Source organism: Brachyistius frenatus, unplaced genomic scaffold, assembly GCF_029030835.1.
Source record: "Brachyistius frenatus isolate BFR_SWC_R1_liver_20210118 unplaced genomic scaffold, ASM2903083v1 Contig_13, whole genome shotgun sequence".
Lineage (NCBI taxonomy): Eukaryota > Metazoa > Chordata > Actinopteri > Embiotocidae > Brachyistius > Brachyistius frenatus.
The window spans coordinates 5,538,373-5,561,529 of record NW_027210612.1 but is presented as its reverse complement, the minus strand read 5'-3'; the positions used below and the strand labels follow the sequence as shown (position 1 = coordinate 5,561,529).

Here is a 23,157-nt window from a genome sequence, read left to right as displayed (position 1 = left end):
ATCTTCGGGGCGTTCCGGGTGGAAACAAACGCGCGTCCCGACTACGATGCGGCGTGTCGCCTTTCCCCGAGAACCCAAACTGTACTGCAGCGTCGCTGACTTTTAAACGGTCATAAAACAGCATATATGCAATACAAAACAACTGCCAGCATTAGGCTGATCATGGATAAAAAGAAATATTTACAAACGAGGAATAATGCTTTTTTTTTTTGTGTTTTTTTTTTGTTCAACATTTTCAGGGTACTCGCATGCATGATTCTCAAGTCCAAAAAAAAAAAAAATCTAAAAGCGTGATCACACAGCTTTGAAACTGACATGGAATGTTTGTCCTGCTGGTTTGCTAAGGTAAGGTCAAGTCTCTTCATATTAAATTACCTATAAAAATATATATATAAATAAAAAGGTGAGGGTATTGTGTTGCGAAAGCTGCAGCAGCGGTCAACGTTTAGCTGCACTGACAGAACAGAAAAGGTGAACGGGAGGAGGGGGCTGGGGGGGGACGGGACACGGGGGGGGACGGGACGGGGGGACGAAGGGAGAGAGAGAGAGAGAGATGGGCGAACGGAGGTGGCAGTCGAGCACCGAGGGGTCAGACGACGAGCTGCTGATCCGGCTCTGGAATGTTCTGCTCAAGTTTCAGAACTGCGAGTGGGTTCTAGAATGAGACAAGGCTGTGTGTGTGTGTGTGTGTGTGTGTGTGTGTGTGTGTGTGTGTGTGTGTGTGTGTGCGTGTGTGTGTGTGTGTGTGTGTGCGTGCGTGTGTGTGCGTGTGTGCGTAAGGCTGGAGAGACACATTCTAGAACTCCTGTGACGCAGGCGTGTTCCAGAACTCCAGAACACCAACGTCACTATGTTCTAGAACTACGACAACGCCGGGTTCTATAGTTCCGTAAAGAACTCTTTAAAAAAAAAAAAAAAAAAAAAAAAATTCCAAACGGGAACAAAGGCAGCCTGGTTTTGTTTTTGTAAACCCTCCAGGAGCTCCGGGCCAAAAACTCTCGCCTGTATGTTCTTGTACGGGACGAACTACAACCGCAGCGGATCGCTTCTCGAGGCCCCTAAGAGAGGAACTCCTTCTCCAGCTCGAAGACGGAGGGCCGTCCCGGGGAGCTCTGAATGCGGCACAGCGGCACCGTGCAGTCCCGCTTCTGGCCCTCCGTGTCCATGTCCAGCAGGGAGCAGCCCACCCCCACCCCCACGTCCGAGGACAGCACCATGTTCAGGTTCTGCGCCGTCTTCCCTCCGGAGTAGTGGCCCAGCGAGTAGCTCTTGTTGCGCCCCCGCAGCAGGGCCCAGGTGTGGGGTTTGGCCCGGAACGACACCGGCCGGGGTCTGGAGAAGGCCTCTCCGCCGGAGGGCTTCTCCGACGCTGCGTCCTTCTCCTTCTCCTGCTTCTTCTGTGCGGCCGGAGGAGGCAGCGTGGGCGGGCCGTTGGCTGTGAACGGACGAGATACATTTTCATTGAGTGCAAATATTTGGAAGAATCTGTCGACACGTGCTCACTCCACCGCTTCGTGGTACTCACTGTTGTGGTTGGTGGTGTATTTCTTTCGGCGGAGACGCGACCCCGTGCTGTGGTTGCTCTGCTCGAGCGGCTGGCTTTGGGTTTGCACCGGCGTCTGCGTTTTAGCCGCAGCCTTGACACTCTGGCCTTCTGCGGATGCCGCCGCACCGGGGGGTCCGGGTGGCTCTGCGGGGTGATCGACGGCCACGTGCTCCGCCCGCCCGGGGTTGGACTCCGACACCTCCGCCTCGGACTGCAGGAGACACTTGGTGGAGTTGCATTCCATGATGGCCGACATGGAGATGAGATTGACGGGTTGCGCGGAGGTGTGGTTTGACGACGCCTCGTCTTTGCGGGAGCGGCCGCTCGGCGGCGAGGTGCTGCGGCGGAAGCGGGTCGCGCGCTGAAACAGGCCCTCCTTCTTCTTCTTCTCTTTCTCCTCCCGCGGGGGCTCGCAGTCGTCTCCGGGGGCGGAGTTTTTGAGAGCCTCCCGGATGTCATAACCGAGCGCGACCGAAGCCAGCAGCGAGCCGCAGCCGTACAGCACCGAGTCGGTCTTGCGGCGAGCTGATGTCCTTTTCAGGCTGTTGGTGGGTGTGAGCTGCGGGGTGGTGGAGGTGGACGAGGTGGACGTGGTGGTGTAGGGGTCGTCCGGGGACTCCGGCGGGCCCCCCTGGCCCGCCGCCCCGACCCCGGCGTCTCCCGGCCCGCAGTTTCCACCGGGGCTCTGGGGCTGCTGCTCGTCCCTCCACAGAGGTAGATCGATGTACACCTGGTTGGGGAACTTGAGCTGCTTTGGTTTGGAGCTGCTGTCTGGACATTCCTGGGAGAACGCCTCATCTTTACCGGCACCCGCTGAAAACACGAGACGTGGACGTCGCACATCATGAACAAATTCAACTCTCGAATCGATCGGCGTCACTCGGGTGGAACATTCAGCTCACCTTGTTCAGCGAACAGGGCAGCGAGGGGGACCGATTTCTGGGACTTCACCAGGCTGGTGGACCAGGGGTTGCTGCCGTCCGACAGAGGACGCACTCTGGGAACAACACGCGCAGACGGGAAACATAAAGTGGACTGAGTCAACGACTGCGTGTCTGTGTGTTAAGGGGATTCTCCAATTAACTGTGCACCAATCAGAAGTCATTCCACGTCTGAAGACGACTGAAAAATGAGCAGCCGGGTGCGTGCGTGTGTGTGTGTGTGTGTGTGTGTGTGTGTGTGTGTGTGTGTGTGTGTGTGTGTGTGTGTGTGTGTGTGTGTGTGTGTGTGTGTGCGTGCGTGCGTAAACACAGCGTACCTCTCAGCAGCAGCAGGCCTCTCTTTGCTCTGCACTGAACTGGGGCCCCAGGTCCTTCCTTTCTTCTTGATTCCCTTTTTCACGTCATCAAACTCCTCCGGCCTGAAGAGGGAGCTGCGGCCCCACGTACGGTTGCTCTCGTCTTGAGTGACTGTTAACACAGCGACAGTGAAGTTTGACCGCAGAGCCAAAACTATCTCGCAGCAGACGCCCCTGACGGGGGAGTCTGGAGAAGACTTGTTAGTCGGTATTGTGCCGTCTGTGAAAACCCCAACAGTGATCTCTCTCTCTAGAATGATTATGTTCTCTCTCTCTTAAAGCCTAAATAGAGTCTAAATAACATCCAGTCTAATACTATTTTACACCGAATAAATACAAAATGAATTATTTCAATAACTCAGAGTGACTTTTTCACCTTTTCATACTAGAAAATATTGTCGGACAATGTCTGTTAATTTCGGCAAAATTCAAAAAGCCAACAAGCCGAAAGTAAAAAAAAAAACCAAAACACCGTTACAAAAGTTCCTCACGGGAGTTGGTTAGTCGTCGTGAAGTTCTGAGAAGGTGCGAGTGAAGTCGGGATCCACCAGATATGTCGCAGCGACAGACGAGGGCCGAGAAGACGTGTTAATGACCAGCTCTGATAACAACGGGTTGTTTTTTTTGTTTTGTTTTTTTAAAGTGCCAATGAACTAGTTCACCAGACACAACAAAAGACGATTCAAATAAATCTGAACGTCAGACATCGGCGGCTTCACCTCGTCACTGTCACCCGCTCGTTTGATTTCCAGGTTAGGACCCCGTGAGACAATTTGAAGAAGCAGCAAACACCCCCCTCAAAAAAAAACAACCAAAAAACACATCCACCCCGTCAGGAAAAACCTCGTCAATCCGCACACCCCCCGCCGACGCCGTTAGGCACCGAGGCCTCTCACCGCACGCGGCGCCCGGTGCCATCAGACACGCCCACGCTGCCCTGCGAGCAGCCAATAGCTTGCCTTTCCTCCTGAACCCGGAGTAGGCCGCGAGCTCGCCGGTCAGATCGACATCCTGTTGGTAAACATACAAACTGTCCCGCCGCGTGTGGGACGTCACTGGGGAGGGAAACATACACGTTACCGCCGGCCAACACGAGCGTCACACGCCGCCGCCGACTCAGCTCCTGCAGTCGTTTGTGAATGCTGCGAAACAAAGCTTCAAATGCTGAACCTCAGACGCGAAGCAGCGCCGCCTCGGCCTGTTTTTGAGTTCTTTGGCCGCAGCGGCCACAAATAAAATAACCTTATCGAGCAATCTTAGCAAACTCCGGTAACGGTTTTTAAATCTCGATTTAAATCGTACTTCTTCTCACTGGCATTTCCTGATCGGGCCCAATTTCAATTTGAATTGCATTCTGATTTTATCATTCATTATTTGTATTATCATTTCTACGCTTTTGTGTTGTTTGCTTGATTATCTATTGTTATTATTTATGTCTTATTTACAAATGTATTATTTTTATGGCTTAAATGTTCTTTTTCAGAATTTTGATCCATATCAAACACGTCTGTGAGGACCATTACAGCTCTGAGCAACAATCAGTCGGAAAATCACCGTCTACCGCAAATGCACAAGAGGAATTTGCTTCAGTTATTACAAGGGTGTCGGTGCGTGACTAACATCTTTATCAAGCTGTTCAAACAACTGGCTGCCTGCTTGCGGCTCGGGAAGCTTTTGTTGACGTGGCTCTAAACACTGAGTGACGCTGTTCCCATGAAGCTCTCAGTGAGTTGATGTGATTTCTTCACTCCGTAACAGGCGGAGAAACATACCGGTCACAACCTGAGAAAATCGGAATTCGCGTGAAGGTGCAAAAACAACAACAACAACAACAACAACAACAACAACGTGAACTTACGCTGGATGGCTCGTAGCCGGGGGATGAGCGTGGGACTGCTGGGAGGAGAGGAGCTGGTGCTGTGAAGGCTCCGCCTCTTGTCCGTAGAAGGCGACGCCTGCACGGTGATCTTGTGTTGGAAGTCTGCAACGTGTGCAACGTACAATACCGTCATTACAGTGCGGAGAGAGCACTTTAGTACGCGCGCGCTTGCATGCCGAGCGCGGCGAGCGAGGTTCACCGCCGTCGCAAGCGACAGGCGCGGACGCGCAAGCGCCACACGCCGCTGCGAACGCAACAACAATACGAACACGACCCCCATTTCTCCACATGTTGAAGTAAAAGATTTAAAACTTCATTTTTTTTTCTTCCTCCACCCGACCTGCGTGGCACGTCGGGATGCTGATTCGGCAGCATCGGTATAGACTGATCGCAATAAAAAGACACTCTAAAATGTGCAGTGTCGGGGATATTTACTGTGTAGTAATTTAACACATTACATTTCATTTAGCTGATGCTTTTATCCAAAGCGACTTACAACACGCCGATGGTACACCATCAGGAGCAAATCTCTTTTCTTTTTTTTTTAGGGTTCAGTGTCTCGCTTGATGTGGACAGGAGGAGCTGGGGATTGAACAGCCGACCTTCCGATTGGTGTGCAACCCACTCTACCGTCTGAGCGGCAGCCTCCAACCCTTAATTATTTCTTTTGCTGACATTTGGCTAAATGTTTTGACGAGAGTCATGATTCCCTGTTTGATTAATTATTCAAGGTAATTTGTATTTGTTAGTACTTTTTTTTTTTTTTGAAGGTACTGTGCGGTGCGGGTACTTCAGGTGGCTCTAGTGTAACACAGGTTGACACACTAGTTGCCGCCTGGACTGCAGTTATCAGTCAACACCTCCCATTCATTTCCAGGGATTGACTTCTCGTCAGGTCGACACATCCGCTCAGTTGTTTTGCTCACCCGAGGGCAGGCTGATGCGGTTCCCATCCTTCAGTTTGAGGCGGGAGCGTTTGAATTTGCCCTTCCTCTTCTTCACGTTGGGCTTGTCTTTGTTGAGCTGGAAAATGAGGATGTTGAGCTCTCTCTCCAACACGTTGATCTCCCGCTCGGCCAGCTGCTGCTCCCGACGCTTCAGCAGCTCCTCCTGAGACTTCTGCTGCAGGGCGGCTCGCGTCAGCTCCTCTTCCCTGGAACGCAGCTCCTGGAAGAACCACGTGTTAAGATGCGTGTAGTCCAAACTGGCAGACAGATTTCAGATGATGGCAGCACCATTAAAACACGGGGCAAGAAACTGACACCCTTGAGAAACCTTCTGTGCACTGAAACCTTCTCTCTTAAAGGAGAATCCACCAATTTTGCACGTTAAAAGTCTGTTTACAGGTTTTGCGGAGCCGCTCCGTTAAAACACAGTCAAAATGGGGTTGGGACAGAAATTTGAAATCTGTTGCTTTCCCCGTGGCATCCGAGCGGGTCTCCTGAAGCAGACGCTGCCACCGGGGCTTCTTGTCGCCCCGTCCGTCGTGCCCGTGGACCTTCAGCTGCGGCGAGACATTGCAGTTGAAAACTCTCAACTGTTCCTGGCCTTGCCCCCGACCGGACGACCCTGTGCTCCCCACGACCTCCACCGCAGTCCCAGCGGCCTGCTCTGAAGACCGACAGACTTGACCTTGGCCAGGGACGGGGTCCTCATCCAGTGACACCCGGTCTTAGCCCACCCGTCACAACCTTCCCATTTCTACATGAGCCTCCGGTTACCAAACTCTGCCGAACTCGAGGAGTCCCAGTCTCAGACAGATGATTTGATTCGTCACATTTGAGGTGTCAGCTCTAATACTGGCCTTGTTTAGCCGGAAAATGCCTTATTAATCTACAAAGCCTTCTATGGATTATTATTCAGCGCCGCTTTTACAGTCATGTCTCGTATATATTAGGATTTACACTCTTTTCTGTTTGAAGACAGTGAAAAACAAACAAACAGAAATCTATAAAACAGGAAGGAGTGAGCGTATTAGATAACACCATCCATAACAAGCCGTCTTCAGGAGATTACTGCCTGCTGTTTCAGGCTGTGTTACACAGTTACACAGTCTTGTCTCCTCCCATGGTTTACCCTTTCTTCATTCCCTCTATTTTCTCTTTAATTGCTCTCAGCTGAGTAATAATAATCCTTACTGGATGACTTCCATCAAGCGGCTTTCCAGTCAAACCCCTTCAGCCACCCACCTCGACACAGATTACTGAGATGTTTACAGAAAATCTGCTGACACAAAGGCTAATTATACGAGTCAGAAAATGTGCGATGGGAAAATGTTAGCTAATACTGAAAGCTATTTTTTTTCCCCTCTGGATTTATGAAATCTTTACATACTGTATTAGTGAGGCAACAAAGAAAATCAACTGAGCATGATTCGCTTAGTCTGGGTGACTCTTAAATTACACAACACAAAGGTTTCAAAAGAGTCTTTAGTAAAACCGGTGAACTAGTACAAAGCAAAATACATAAATCTGTAGTAGAAAATTCCCCTAAAACAACACCACCTGTGGAGTTATTAATATCCACATTGTTCAGTTCATCATTCGTTGACCCAGCTCTGTGTGCTGATTCTGCTGTTTCTCTAAACACTAATTAACCTCCCACTTTCAACCAACAACGGTAGACTTGTACAGGAAGCAGATTAAGGTCTTAACGAGGGGAAGTACGCTAAAGCACCTCTGCATTAATGAATCGTTTTGTTAAATGTGAGATTAGCTAATCCACTGAAAGTAACCAATTAAACATTTAAGTCTGTAAAAGCTGTCCAGAGTGATACATCACGGTTAGACATGTACTGTCACTAAAAACCAAACCAGCAGAGAACAGCGAGCTTCAGGTCTAACTTCCCCCGACGGTGTGATACAGAGCAGACAGAGAAGGAACTCCAGGATATATCTTATGTACAATATCTATCCTCGAACCGCGTGTGTGGTATAACGTCAGGCGCTACGAAACTCGGATGTTTTTCAGTGCGGGTCTCGTCACTCCGGCCCACCTTCTCTTTGGTCCTGAGCTCATCAAACATCTCCTGGATCTCCACACGCCAGTCGTCCTGCATGCTGTGGAAGGAGTCCTGGGGCATGGTGGCCATCACCGCCTCCTCGATGGCCGACAGCTGCTCCAGGATGCAGGAGAAGGAGGGACGCACATGGGGGTCCTGGTCCCAGCACTCTGCACACATTCACAAACACTTGTCACTGGGGTGTCTGTGTACCGTTTCATCTGTGCATTAAAAACACAAAACTACTGCAGTTCGTGGAATTACTTCTGTCCTGTTGTGGGAAAATTAAGATGTGTAAAATGATATTAACTAAATGTGCCCACTGTGAACAAGAAACACTCTGATACTGAAAGATGGCTTCACATATTCCCAAACAATATTGTTGACGGAAATCCTGGAGGCAGACTTTGGCCAAATTGTGATTCTTCTCAAAATCTGTTACCATACAAATATTATCCAGTGCAAAACAACTACCGAGTGAAAATCCTCACATTAAAGCAGAATTCAACTAAGAGTCTTGTCTGATTGCCTGATCATGATTACTTGAGCCGACCACAAAAGTTTAGCATAATCGTTAGATTATTGGTACCTTTCATTATCTGCGATTTCTTCGTCTATTTCAGTAAGACGCTATTTGAGTTGTCATATATGTCAGATCTGTCCTGTGATTTTTTTTGTGGTGCTTTTTACAAAACCTAAAAGGTTAACGGAAATATAATTTATATTTATCTTCAAATGTTCAATGCCACTTGGTGGTTGTTGTTCTTCAGAAGATGTGTATGTATTATCAAAATATGATTGGCCTATGCTATAATAGCACCATAAAACAGCCAATGAATCGTTAATTGCAGCTATTTGTATGACAATCATTTGTCAACAAAAATGTTGTGACCATGACAACCCTGTTTGTGTCAGATTTTATTGACAAGTTTGCCACATCATTTTACAAGCAAGAAGGAAAGGGGTCCTCCTCTGGTGATCTTTTGTCTGGCAACCAAAAAAACAAACATTTCGACCGATCGTTGTTTTGCAAAAACAAAACACAACATAAATAACCACAAATAGACATCTGAAATATTCTCAACGAGCATATGCAGTCTCTACAATCCTTTTGTTTGCATTTCTACTGTATGTCTGTAGCTTTAAGAAATGATTCCCCTTTAGAAATGTCATCAATTAGTTAAAAAACCTGTCATTTCTCTGAGACTTTAAAGCTTTACTGGCTAATATTTCTGACAGCGTGGTTGTCTGTGTGTGATAACTGTTTTACATTAGTGTCATTGATGGGATTTTGTGTGTCGACAGCATAATCTGTTCTAAGGTCTCTCATGCGAAACAGATGTCCGAGATATCCTGAACAAATAAAGCTAAAAAAATAACCTAATTTGACACCACTTTTACCTTCCATGAGCTTAGCGAAGGGTTCAGGGCAGGTGGAGGGGATCGGCAGAGTTAACTTGTTGACTGCCACGCCGTACGCAACAGCCAGACCGTCTATCCCACGGTACGGCACCTCCCCCGTTAACAGCTCCCACAGCAAGACGCCATAACTGGTGGGTGGCGATAAAAAAGAAAGATAAATGATTACTAAACAAAGGAAAGAGGAATAATGTCAGGCAGACGAGAGAAAGTAGATTTTATTTTTATCTGGCACCTGCGTGTAGTGTGCCACTTATCATACCTCCAGACGTCACTGCCTTTGGAGAAGAGAGATGATTTGATGACCTCGGGGGCCATCCAGGAGTAGGTGCCTGCTGCTGACATTTTTGTGGTTTTGTGCCACTCCCTGGCCAGGCCGAAATCCGTGATCTTCAAGGTCTTTCTCCCGATGTCGTCATTCTCAATTGTTTCAAGTAATAAAACTGAAAAAGGAGAGGGCAGGAAAGCATAATATCAGAGAGGCAAAAATGAACATAAATACACATGAGAGAAAGGGCACAGCAAGCGATGTGTGATTGAGAGAAAAGGAAAAGTGGAAATACAGGATCGGGATGAAAGTGACAGATGTGAGGGGAGTGGAAGAGAAAGAAGAATGAAAGAAAGGGAGACACAAAGAGTTGGGGGGACAGAGAAAAGGACAACCATACAGGTGAGGAGATGATAGTCGATATTCAGGAGGGCCAACAGCGGTATGCAGGTCATTTATTACTGTAGAAACAGAAGGCTGACAGCGCCACAAAGCACCTGTCCTCGGGTCCTAGAACTGTTTAACACATTAAAGAACAGCCGGAACCCTCCGAACCTGCCGGTAACACTACACCCGGCCCGAGACCTCTGCCACCGTCAAGCAACAGCTCGCTGACGTGTTAAGTCAAGACCCTCGGTGCCAATCAAGTGTTAAAAAATGACAGACTTGCACAAACATGTGGGTTTTTGTTTTTCTGGCTGGTCCTGGTTGAGGACAAAAGAGTCGACGCGTGAGAACATCACGAGAATCAGTTTGAGAAAGACCAATAGTATTTTAAAAACCAAACAAATATGCACAGTAACAAGCAAAACAAAAAAAGAGTAAAAACAAGCTACAGGTAAGAGAAAACTCGTCCATGTATCATTAGTAAACACAGAAATCAGCCACTTTGAGAGCATTTCAGCTGTTTGAATGAACCTTTGCCACCGACAGCCAGGTGTGACTGGGGAGTAGCAACATCTTTCTAACGCCCAATGTTTCCTTTCAACAGCAATAACTGTGCAGATACAACAATATCCAAATATTAATTTTATCCCTCCGATAGCACGAAGCAGCTTTTTCCACGAAGTGGTGTATCAACAGCCAAAAAAGACCCTTTGATCCTTTGGGTATTATTTTCCACATTTGTTTTTGCCACTGCCAAGATCCTCTCACATTACAAACTTTCCCATTTCATTACTTGCACACGGACACTTCAGGTCAGTTTGAACACATCCTATCAGCTGTGTGGACACACAGCAGAGAAGCTCACATGTGACTCTAAATGAGCCTGTATGTGGTTTGACAATGCGAGTGAGGTGTTGAGTTAATAATTCAAAATAAAACAGAAAACATGAAAAGAAAACACTTCTGTGTACACGCTGTGGTTCCCATGGGAACAAGGGACGTCGTGATAAATATACATAGTGGAAGTGTTGAAAAGCACATCATGCCACTTGAGTTTCTTGACGGACTGTATTATCTATCACTCGCTGACCTTGGACCTACTCCTCCACATCGGCACGGAACGAAGACGTGCCAAAAGACACACACAAACTCTTTCTGCATTTCTAAAACACAGTCACGCACAAACGTGCACCTGTGTTGCACATTCAAATTCGTTTTATAACCCCATGGGACTCATCTGACATGGTTTACCTACAGAAAGCGCACTGATTATGAATTCTAGTTAGGAAGGCTTTGGTACCATTTCTGCAGCAAATGTGTCAAACTTTGGACCAGATCTGCTGAAAGACGTAGGAGGGGAGCAGAGGAGGGCCGCTGCTGACACGAACACATGGACAGAAATTGGCTTTGAGACCTCGACCAAATGCATAAAATATCAGTGTATGCACAAAACTGAAACAAATATATGCAGAATTTCTTTTAAGGTAGTGCATAAAAAACACAAATCCCATATCTAGCAATAACTTACAGTTTAGCGGTACCTTTCACACTTTTTTTTTTTTTTTTTTTACCCATCGTGTGCTCAGAATTGGCTACTACCAAATTGATTTGGTATCTAACAGATTTTATATTATATATAACTCTTTATACCTCACTGTGTGTCCAGATCAGGTCATCAGCTTCACTACCAGTATTCAAATCTCGATTAAAAACATTTATTTCTCCAGCACGTTCAGATTAGAGTCAATTTCATTTGAATCTTTTTTTTTTCCAATATTATTTACTGGTCATGAATATCCTTGCGTGTTGTTTTGGCTTAATATTCATACACATGTTCTATTTAGACTAATGTTAAGGTTTTATTAAATTGGTTAAATGAATGCTCAACACGCAGTATAATAATCAGTATTGATTTCAATAACTGCTAAAGTCCTTTTCATGCAAAAAAATGCATTTGCTGGCACAAGTTTGTAAACTATGAGGATTTACTGTTTGTTTTATGCTGCTTTGATTATCTGTCATCTAATTGACCAAAAAGAAAAAAAAAAGTCAACTTGCACCTTAAAACATAACATGCGGGATTATTGCACACATCTGATACTGTATGTTGCCTCATTATTCTGTGCAGCACATTGACTTGATGGATGCGAACTATGACAGGCTGGTCAATCGTCTCAAAGATGTATAAACATGTTTACTAGCATTAAAGTAAAATCCATGCTTGCCAAAATAAGATGCTATCACTCAGGAGTTTGTATACTCTTTAAATGATGCATCATTTAAAAGGTATTTATTTATTTATTTAAAACACACAGAAAAGTAAACATTTAACTTCATCTGTCACGCAGTTAAGATGGGAAACACGAAAAAGGACAATTCCTGCTTTTTAAACTAGCTCTTATCAAAAAAAAAAATCATCTTTACCCTAATTGCAGACAAAGTTACAGAAGATGATAATTAACATTTTTTTTCAGGTGTCTGCAAGCATTTTCAAAGGGCCTAAAATGAAATCAAGCATCATTTAACCGTAGTGAGGCTCCTATGGGTCTCCACTAATAACAGGGGTATTGGTGCCGTTACTAGCCCCGGGCAATGAGGGGATCCTCTACCCGGGCGGTAACAATAGGAATACCATTACAAACAGGTTTCACTAGACCAATGATATACTTCTATTTCCTGTTGTCATGTCTGCTCTCAGTGATTCCATAGATTCCTCCCAGCAGGCTCTGTAGCCATAATGACTTATGGTGGGTTAGTTACACAGCCGAGCAGAACAGTGGTTTTGGGATAAGCCCGTCTGCGCTGATTGGCCTATAGGGTATCGTGCCAAATACCTTCTTTGTAGCCCCATGATACTTCAGTGTCAGCCCTCTAGAAATTTCTGATAAAAGACCTAGCTCTTGCCTACATGACTCCATGCTGACGTTATGCTACAGAAAGCACCTTTAAAACCAGCCAGCCATTTTGTTTTGGGATCCTGGAAGCTCATAATAAGAAAACACTTCATAGCCACGGCTGGTTAACCTGATATTCTATGATTGATAAAGTCTTGCACGTCATCATCCAATGTATAAATCTGTCCAAACATACTGTGCAATATTATTATTATTATTTTTATTGTATTGTTTGGGTTTAGCCATTTATGGAAGGATTAACTGTCAAGAAATGAATATTAAATTAAATTATAAAAAATATTACCTAATAAATAGGAGAAAAAAATATCAATTGGGGCAGCAACTATTCATTATTTTCTAGATTTATTGTTTGGACCAGCTTTTTTTTTTTATAAATGAAATGTGCTACAGAAATTAACTTTATTGTTAAGTTTTTGCGTGACTCCTATGATCTAAATTTATGCTCACATTTGCTGTCACAAAACTCACGTGATACTAACTCTCCTGTCTACACCCCAAAATCACTCAAATCTTAAACATATGGTGAAGTTCTAAATATGCCATGTAAACCTGAATAGCTTAAGTAAGCAGTGAAAATATATATATATAAAAAAGTTATTTATGAAAGGCGCTGTTATAATATTGGACTAGCCTCATTTAATATATTATGATATATATATTTTTTTTAATAGCAAAGTTTGTAAAGGGAAGATTACTCCATCAAACAAGGTATATGTGGAAGAAAAGAAGCTAAATCATAGTTACTCATCATGGTGGCCTCTTCACTGACTGACCTCCAACAGATGCTACCAGCCCTTCTTTGAAGTCCACCTCCTACAACGCCTTCATCCTATTGTAATTTCTAAGGTTATTCTCAGTAGGTTCAAAGAAACTCAAAGATATTTTGTCCAGCCTTGAAACATAAGCCTGACTGATGGGAAAAAGCCTCAAGTTATTATTTAAGACATCTCACTGGTTGCAGACATTTCTTTTATTTTACTTTCGTCATCGAGAAGTTATGAGGAAACACAAAAACGGTATCTGTTCATGGCAAACGTGCAAATCTGAAAAGCATATTGGCTCATATGCTTTTGAGGAATTAGGTGGAAGAAATAAGGGAAATTACATTAAAAAAAAAGAGAAGAGATGCTCTGGTTGACCTGTTTTTAGGTCCATCCTTAACGTCGAGGCCCAGGTCAAACGCCACCCTGTACTGCAAAGATAAATCTACTGCCAGTGAACTGACTAAGTGTAAAGTTAGCACATGTAAAGCCTTTACACCTGAGCCAACGTGTGAAATCAGGCTGTGACTGGGTGTCAATTTTGAGTATTGTTTTAGCCTTCAGACCATATTTTTAAAGAGAGGAGGTAACTGTGCATTTAGTGCGCATAGTATTTCTCTGGTAATAAGTTCACTCTGGTCTAAATAAGGTTGCGGGTTAGAGCAAATGTATGGAAAATGTATCATTAGTTGGTATATAAATTCCTAAATTTGACAGCAGCAAAAGCTTTTCACCGGTAGTAATCGATCCAAGCCCATAAAGATTTGGAGAGGATACTAAATGGAAATATAGTTAGATGAAGCTCCTACTGTAAAATGAGCCAGTGCTTGTGTCAACATATCCTTTTCATAATAAACTATAATTCACATTTGTAAATGCAGTTTTGTCTATCTTGCAGTCAGGGTTGTAGGTTTGCCAGTTTCATAAGCTACAGGTGATGTGTGAAAATTGTTCGATGTAATAAAAATAGGTAAATAGAGCACATAAACTCAATTTTGTTTACTTTAAGATGGACATATAATCTGTTTTTTCCAACGTGAATTTCTTATCAACATCACAAATGTCCTGTGATAGTTTGCAGTCACAGTCCTCAAAACAGTCTATATTTTCTTACCCTTTTGAAAAGTAATTGTTTTGAAGCGGACAACAGCTCAGCGCAATTGGAGATGGATATGCCTCCAAGGCAGACCCCACCCCTCAGTCCAACCCCCCATTTAATTCCCCTTTCCGACAGTGGATCTTGAGGCAGACCCATCTTTCATGGTGGGACAGTGGGAAGATCAGAAGCGGAGCTGCTGCCTTCAAAGCAGGTCCCACGCTTCTTCCCATTGCCTTCTCCCCCTCGAGGTAAAAGGAAGAAAATAGAATTATTGGGCAAACACCATTTCATCTTTCATTCATAAACTAAAAATGCTTCAGTTACACTCAGTAACTCTGCAGCAGCTGAAATTCAACAAACCAGTGAGCGAAGAAAATAAAAAGTTTTGGAAGATACACCACTGTTGCCAATTTTTTGTTCATTTTCAGTAATACTCCATTGACATTACAAGCCTTAATGTGTTCAGTACAACCTGGCTATATCCATTCTTACAGTATTTCATGCATATGATGCAATACATTTAATACATGAAGCCGGGAAGAGCAACAACAGTACAGAGTAGAGAAACAAGCATTTTATTTTTGCTGTGTGAAACGGTGCTTCTTATGATACAAACCACTTATAAAACTTAAAATCTGAATCAGTGTGTGGATGTGCTGCTAAAGAGATTTATAATTAAAAGCCATCGATGGTTGCAGTGAAGATTCAGAGCGCAGCCTCCTAACTTGACGAGGCAGTATTTTCTTAACTGTGCCAACTGACTAAGCATGAGTGTAAGAGGGCTTCCTGTAGTAAGCAGAAACAAGGCTGCTAAACATTCAGTGACGGGTCTGTCTCTCCTGCTTGAAATGAGAGTGCCCCCAGGCATTCTGGTGGATGGGAAAAGGATCGGGGCTAATGGCTGGCTAAATCCATCTATCATGGTCACATCTCTCTGGGCCACTTGCTCTTTGTCTGTCCCCTTCCTCTCCGAGTCAGGGTCTGTAAAAGCTTGAATTAACCCCGAGCGAGGCTAATTAAAACATATCGAATGTTAAAGGTGTACAACAAGTGGCTTTTTCTGTATTCGCATCTATCGATGTGCTTGGCGAGCGGCGGAGGGGATTGGTTGATTTGGAAGGCAGCTCTTCTCAGCTGTGGGCCCTTTTCCTTTTCACCCAGCCCTGCAACAATAGGTGCAGTCAGGGAGAGGTCATAAAAAACACAGTGAAAGCATCTCAACTCCTCCTCTCTCCCCTCTGCCCATTCTCTCGTCAGAGAAAGGACAGGCAGTAACTGTCTGTGTGTCACCAGGGGTAATTGTGGGAAGCCAGAGAAAAGTTGCCCTGCAACACCTAGTCAAGCTTTGGTAACTTTTCCTCTTAGATTCTACTTATTCCAGAAGTAGAGTAAGACAAGAGAAAAATCAGTGGAGGGAAAAGGGATTCTCTTGAGGGGCACTTCATCTGAGCTACTTCAGACCGAACTGTTTTCTCTCCTGTGGTGTGGCTCGTTATGACCTAGTAATGAAAAACGGGGTTGGAGAGAAGTTGCAGAGCTTTTCCTGCAGAAGTAGGATGGTTCACAAGGAAGATAAAGCCTATTTGTTTCACACCTAGCAGTGCGGTGGGCTGATCCTTTGTGTGCCATCAAATAAACCTGATTGGGATTGGGATTATATTTATTACATGAATTTCTTAGGCAGACATTTTTGCCCAAAATAATAGTAAATTTGTCGCTTGCCTCAACAATATTAGTTTTTTTTACTTTAAGACTACAATCTGGAATATCGTAATCATTTGTTGAGCCATTTTTGTTTATCATTGGAACAGACAACTGCTTGATGACACTATGATTTATCACAACTCTGCTAATCATTTTGGAGCTTACTTTGGCTTCGTGTGCTACACGTACAGAAATGGAAATAACACTTTTCATCTGAACGAGTCTTAACACTTTGCCCTGGTTCCTGTCACGATAGGGTCCTTCGGTGGTGTCACAGTTATCGCTGTAAAATCTGATTTCAAAACCTTATCTGCACTTATTACTGCATCTGCACTGTTTTCAGTTTGTCCAGCACGATGGGAAATCCGTCCTGTACTTCCACAACTTTTATCAGGTCTGCAGAGTAATGGTGCACGGAGATAGAAACGGGGAGGGAGGGGGGGGGGAGGACGCAGGGACGGCGTGATGAAGTCCAACAATAGCATAAGATTGATGGGAGAATGCTGTTGCACACGCTCCAAGGGGAACTCCATCAGCTTTCAGTGGCATTCGAGCACACATTCCTGACATACTATCGCTCGCACCAAGATGTGAAACTACAGCGTTAATGTGGGTTATGCGTGCTGGCTCAGAGCCAGGTTTCAGTGATTTCTCGCCCTTAACTGGCGCTCTATGAATTCAACCGGTCCTGGTGTAAAAACATTTCAATCAAAGTCATGCGCTGGGGAAGAAGGGAAGGGCAATGAAAGGAGGTAAAGAATAACACCAGGAGAAATAAGCAAAGGAAGATGATCAAATCCACATTAGCAATAAATTAATCTATGTAACACATGCTGCTGACATCGCTGGAGTTGATATAACTTATGCGATCTGTCTTCCGCAGAAATTTAAACCAATTAAAAACGTAAGAAATATGTTATTGTATTTAGGGGACATACTGTATATTTTCTTTACCCTTACATTTACAATCTCTGAGCACGCTAATCGACATCTGCCTAACATCGAGCAACTCTTCAGAAATTACAAAAGCAGTTGCAGAGTTGTTTCAGAACAAAGTATATTATATACATATTTATTTCACTGAGTAAATGCCATTACAGCAGTATTAGTAAACAGTAGTTTTGGTTGACAGTGGAGCTCTGATGCACAAAAACGTACGCTACATCAGGCTACATTCAGCCAGACAATACTGGTTAGCAGGATAATTCCTTTGTTAGTTTGGATTTCTTTCAAGAACTTGACGTTAAAATCATTATCCTTTAAAGTCTGAAAATTGCACAGGCCGAAAAGTAGACATGAAAAATAATAAGCAAGTGGGAGCAGGTTGGAACAAGGGAAGGAAGGAGAAAAATAACAAAGTAAGAAGGGAAACCCCCTCAGTTTGTGGCAATAAAAGAGTACCGCTGCTCTCTGGGAGATTAAATATGAACAGAACAAAACAAAACGAGGGCTTTGAGACCCTCCGAGTCCTAGCCATTCTTCTGGCCACAGTAGCCTAGCAACCGCTGCTTGACCAGTCCATTGTGTAAACGTATGTTAAGCTTTTATCCCTCATTAGCAACATTCCTCCCTGCAGGCTGGGATTTTACAGATTAGGTTGAAAAACACAAAAGAGATTGGACAAATCTTGCTGACTTCCAACATATTACTTTACAGGCTAATCATTGATCAAATAGCTGCATGTTTGTCTGCGTGGAGGATATGTGTACACTGGAAGTTGATAAATGACAGGCAGAGTAGTTGAGTGAAGTTGGACAAGTTTTGTTGTTCTTCCTCTGTGTATGTCCTGGTTTACACCGAGAGGAAACATACTCCGGTGACACAACTTGACAGAAATAGAGACGAGAAAAAGCCACACTAACAATGTTGCCTCATTAAATATTGAAAATAATGACAGATTGCTGATTAACAACCCCTTATTGCAGTGTATCAATTTTCCTTTTACCCCCTGTGTAGATAATTCTCCCTCCTTTCATCCTTTTAGACTGACCAACGCAAACATAATGCCAAGACAAACAGACAACAGGCCCACACTAGCAGATGCAACAACTTCTCTAAGCTGCATTATTCTAGTTTTTTTTTTTTTTTTTTTTTTTTTTTTTACTGGGAAAACAACCCAAAACGCCACAGGGTGCCGTTTGTGTGTTTGTGTGCAGGAGAAAGTCTTTTGTGAACTCACTGCCCTGGTTCTAAGCAAACACGTACAGCTTCTTTCATTCGCTCTTTATTTAGATAATGCTGTATATCGACTACAGATGTTCAGACTTCTGACCCTGGGACGATCCACTGCACGCAACTAGTAGCAGCACCGTTGGTAAAACTGAGTCTGGTTTGTCTCAATTTGTGGGAAAAGTTTAGCATTGAGCTCTAGATTTTGAGCGAATTCAGAAAAACATGTTTGGTTGGGAATTTTGTGTTCCCGTTTTTTTTAATTTATTTTTTTTATCCCAGCTCAGTACTGCAATAAGCTCACTGTGAAGGAGCTCTCCTAATTCTGGCTTTAAATTCCCCCTCTAGGTCACAGTGAAGTGGCAGGACAAACACACCGACTTGTGTTAGCAGCACTGTGCCTGTTCGGGGGAGTCTGTTTGTTGTATGTTCACCAAACATCCGATTAGCTGAAGCAGCCTAAACAGCAGTTAAATCCTTTCTCTCCATCTGCCCTGTAATTAACACAAATCTTCATCTTAAATAAGACAACGTTGCGCTGACGTTTCATCGAGGGCACAAAAACACAACTGTTTGAAAAGCCCTGACACATTTCAAAATAAAGTTATGTTTACATTTCATAGAGTGAATTAGTTTCATTATTCTGTTGGAAAAACTAACCTATGAACTTTACATTATTTCTAAAAGATATACTGTATTATATATATATATATATATATTCTAAAATACTGGTATTAGTTTTGGGTGTTGTTTTTTTCAGTTACCACAATATATTTTTACTATTTTCTTCTGAATATAAAGATACAATGTGGACTTTTTGTCATGTTTGGACTATATGAAACCATCACCTACAAACAAGACCTGGATGGATGTTTAGGAACTTATGACTATATGTATATTTGAGCTGCATGCACAGATTTTGTAGTCAATGGACCTTCCACATCTGTACAACAGTATCTTTTACAATCCGATGAAAATGTATGAACCTGGTGATCATGGAGGATCTGGTCCGTGTACATTTCACATGTTTTGGCCCAACATTCACACGTTGACACTCTCAGCTGGAGATAACCAGACATCAGTATGCCAGAGGTGCTCCCCACATGGCCCCAGGTTGATAACAGTCTCTGGTCACAAAAGGGAGAAATAGTGTTTGGAGTCTTTATTACAGACATAAATATAGCAGAGTTGAGCCGAGTAGCCTGTGTCGATGGGTATATGACTCGGAGCCCTTTTCTCATCGAGTCCTTTTCCATTCATTATTCAGTCCTGGGAAACTAAAGTTTGCTGGCCTGTTGTCAACTACCGGTCCACGGAGGAGCACAGTTGGTCGACAGCACAGAACCAAGTTCAGCTACATGAGCCTGCTATGTTACAGAGACTCTCAAATCTTGAGATTTAAAAGTACTGAAGACTCTTAATCGGAGTTATTTCTTCAGACTTGGCAATTGTAAAACTATGCAGACATTGCCTGCTGAATAAGTCATCATTCTTGCACTGCATTAAGTCCATAAGCAAATCCTAATCTCTGTATTAATATATCCAGGCAGGTACTCTGACTGACTTGTTTTTCCTCTCTGAACTGTGGTATGAGCTGTGGTTGGTTGAGCACATGGCCTGACAGTGTGTACCGAGTGTGACTCCTTATGTGTTTGGTAAATCACTGACTTTATTTGAACAACATTTCAGCTTTTGGTGGAGAGGGGGCTGGGGAGGTGTGTGTGTGTGTGTGTGTGTGTGTGTGTGTGTGTGTGTGTGTTAAAGGGTGAGGGAGAGTGAGTGCATGGGGGGCCAGCTGAGCAAACTCTGACTCTATTTCACATCCTCTCAATGGCGCACCCTCCCACCCCCACACACAAACACACACTCTCTCTCTCTCTCTCTCTCACACACACAGTACACTGTTTTAAATCTATCCTGAGTGTGGTCCAGTACTGCACCAGGTTGTGGGGGAGCTATAAGTGGATTATAAATTTTCATCAAACCCGCTTTATTCTGTAATGACAGATTGTTTTCCGAATAACTTATAAGCATAAGGTAAACATTTCCCAATGTTATTAGTGAATCACTGTTTGTGGGACTTGCTGATACATGCTGTGGATTTGCTGAACAGAATTGAGAGATTTGGAGAAGTAGACATAACATAACAATTGCTTTAAAAGAGGCTGGGAAGTTAGTTAACACTATCATAGTTACAGCAGACATAAAACATTACTATAACTAACAGGAGGTGGTGAGCTGCATGTGCAACAGGTGCGTGGCCCTCCTCGGTCCCCACCAGGACTTTCGAAAGTTATCTCAGTTTCTCTCTTTTTTTTTTTTTTAAATACGTAGACTTTAATCTTTACTTACTGTTGCTGGACTTCAGGTCACGATGGATGATGGGTACCACGGCCTCCTCGTGCAGATAGTGCATCCCGCGTGCGATCTGCACGGCCCAGTTGACCAGGATGTGCGGAGGGATGCGCCTTCCGGTCAACACCCGGTTCAGTGTCCCGCCACGGGCATATTCCATGACCAGGCACAGGTTGGGCTCCTCCAAACAATGCCCTTCCAGTTTAATAATGTTGGGGTGCTGCAGCATGGAGAAAAGCTTCGCTTCTTGTTTAACACTGCCGGCGGTGGCTGTTATGTCTTCATCTGGGTCTTGCCGAGCAGCCTTCACGGCGACCTCCTGATCTTTCCATGTGCCCCGGTAAACTTTGCCAAATCCACCCACGCCTATGATCTCCTCTAATACCAGTTCACTGAAGGGAATCTGGACGGGGGAGCCCGGGACTGTCTCTCGTTCCCCCACCGACCCACTCGTAGCTGGGAGACGGTAAATAGCGGGCTGGTAGGTGACATAATTGGAGGGGAAAATCCCGACCCGGTGGTTGATTTTGCCTGTCCACCACCCCTCATCCCCGGAGATCGCAGCGTCCTTGGACAGGACCTCTACCACGTCCCCTCGTCTGAGACTGAGCTCGTCCTCGCCGCTTGCCTCGTAGTCATACGCGGCTGTCCACAGGGATCGCGTCGAGCACAGCGGGGCAGAGTGAGCCCACGCCCGAACAGCGGGGGACTCCGTCCATGCGTGCTCCCCGGTCCCCCCACCATCACCACCACCACCACCGCCGCCGCCCGGCCGCCCTTCACCGTTTGGGAAAGCGGCCTGCGAGACATCCATTTCTCGGTGGCCGTAGCGGCACCATAGGGTGCGGAGCTTTTTTTTTTTTTTTTTTTTTAAGATCAAAATGGAAAAAAAATAAATAAAAAAAAAAACTTTAAAACGGTGAAATGTAACTTTTTGAAATCCTCATACTGTCACATCTACTAAGACTATCCGATACGAGTAGAAGCGGATTTCCCTGCGGCAGAGTAACGTCCTGTGGGAGACAGAGAGAGACACAGAGACAGACAGAGACACAGAGACACAGTCTACAACCCTTCATCCACGTCGCCACTCCGGTAAAAGTGAGGGTCAATAACAAGCTAGCGAGGTCTAAGGTTAGCCGAAATAAGGTTCAGCTAATACCACCGCTTTTACGTGTTAAATATAAAACTAGAAATAAACAAATATTATCCTAAACAATTAAAACTATGATTAAATAAAAAAAAAAAAAATAAAAAAAAAAGCTAACCTGAACAGGCTAAAGTTAGCTCTCTGCCGATGAACAAGTTTCCCCCGCAGGTGCCAGAAGAAGTGCACCTGCACCGTCCCCCCTCCGACCGGACACGGGGAGGAGAAGCTCCGCGGGACTCGCTTTCGCTTCGAAAGGTGGAAGCCGGTAAACACTCATACGGTACCCGAAAAAAAAAAAAAAACGCGAAACGCAAAGTCCGCCTGCTCGTTTGTGGACTTTTTAATCGGAGTTTCAACTGTAATTCCAGACTTTTTGTGTGTGTGTGTGTGTAGAGGAGGAGGAGGAGGAGGTGCTAGCGGGTTAGCTTAGCATAGGTCAGCCCGTTTTGACTAAGTACGGCAGTTGGGGGAGAAAAAAAAAAAAAAAAAAAAAAGTTGCTCCTCTCCGCTTTAAGATAGTTTACTCCCAAAGTTTTATGTCTCCTTCGAGGGACGAACATCCCGGATTTCGACGCAAGAGAGAGGGTTGGTTGGTTGGTTGGTTGGTGGGGGTGGAAAAGACAAAAAAAAAAAAAAAAAAAAAAACCAAACATGGAATACTTTAATCAAAACAAGCCCCCCGCTGCCGTCGTCGTCGCCAGACGGAGTCGGACCTCGCAGTGGCCGGACGAGGAGCTCGGGACGCCGCTTGCTGCTCTCGCTGCCGACTGGGATGCGCTCTGATTGGAGGGACTGCGTGACACGTGACCGCCGCAGCAGTAAAAAAAAAAAAAAAAAAAAAAGGGGGAGGGGGAGGAGCTACCGTAGGAATGTGTGAGGAGAGCCCGCGCGCCTTCAGGGAAATTATGGGAATAGTGGACCATATAATGACACTGACGCGCACACGCGCGCACACGCACGCACACGCACACACACGCTTCTACCAATATGAGGGCTATATATAGCTACATAATATAATATGGTATAATATAATATACTGAGGGTGGAGAGAACATGTGAAGAGTAACAGTTCCAAAAATGTATTGTAGATTTTGATCTTCTTTTTTTTTAATTAAATTTTTTTTATTTATATAATATAACTCTCATTCCAACCATGTATGCAGACTTGGTGCAGCCTGCTTTACTCTTGTACACATAAGCTACCTCT

The 23,157-nt window shown here is 44.5% G+C and overlaps 1 protein-coding gene across 1 annotated transcript; it reads right to left on the bottom strand.

The window, feature by feature from the left end:
• Positions 1-942: 942 nt before the first annotated feature.
• On the bottom strand, positions 943-21,699 carry map3k21 (mitogen-activated protein kinase kinase kinase 21). Its single transcript, XM_069692919.1, has 10 exons — positions 20,798-21,699; positions 9,405-9,585; positions 9,125-9,273; positions 7,718-7,893; positions 5,649-5,889; positions 4,702-4,824; positions 2,805-2,955; positions 2,449-2,543; positions 1,526-2,359; positions 943-1,435 (listed from the first exon to the last, which is right to left on the bottom strand). The coding sequence occupies exons 1-10, from the start codon at positions 21,612-21,614 to the stop codon at positions 1,059-1,061; spliced, it is 3,144 nt and encodes a 1,047-aa protein (XP_069549020.1). The 5' UTR covers positions 21,615-21,699; the 3' UTR covers positions 943-1,058.
• Positions 21,700-23,157: the final 1,458 nt, after the last annotated feature.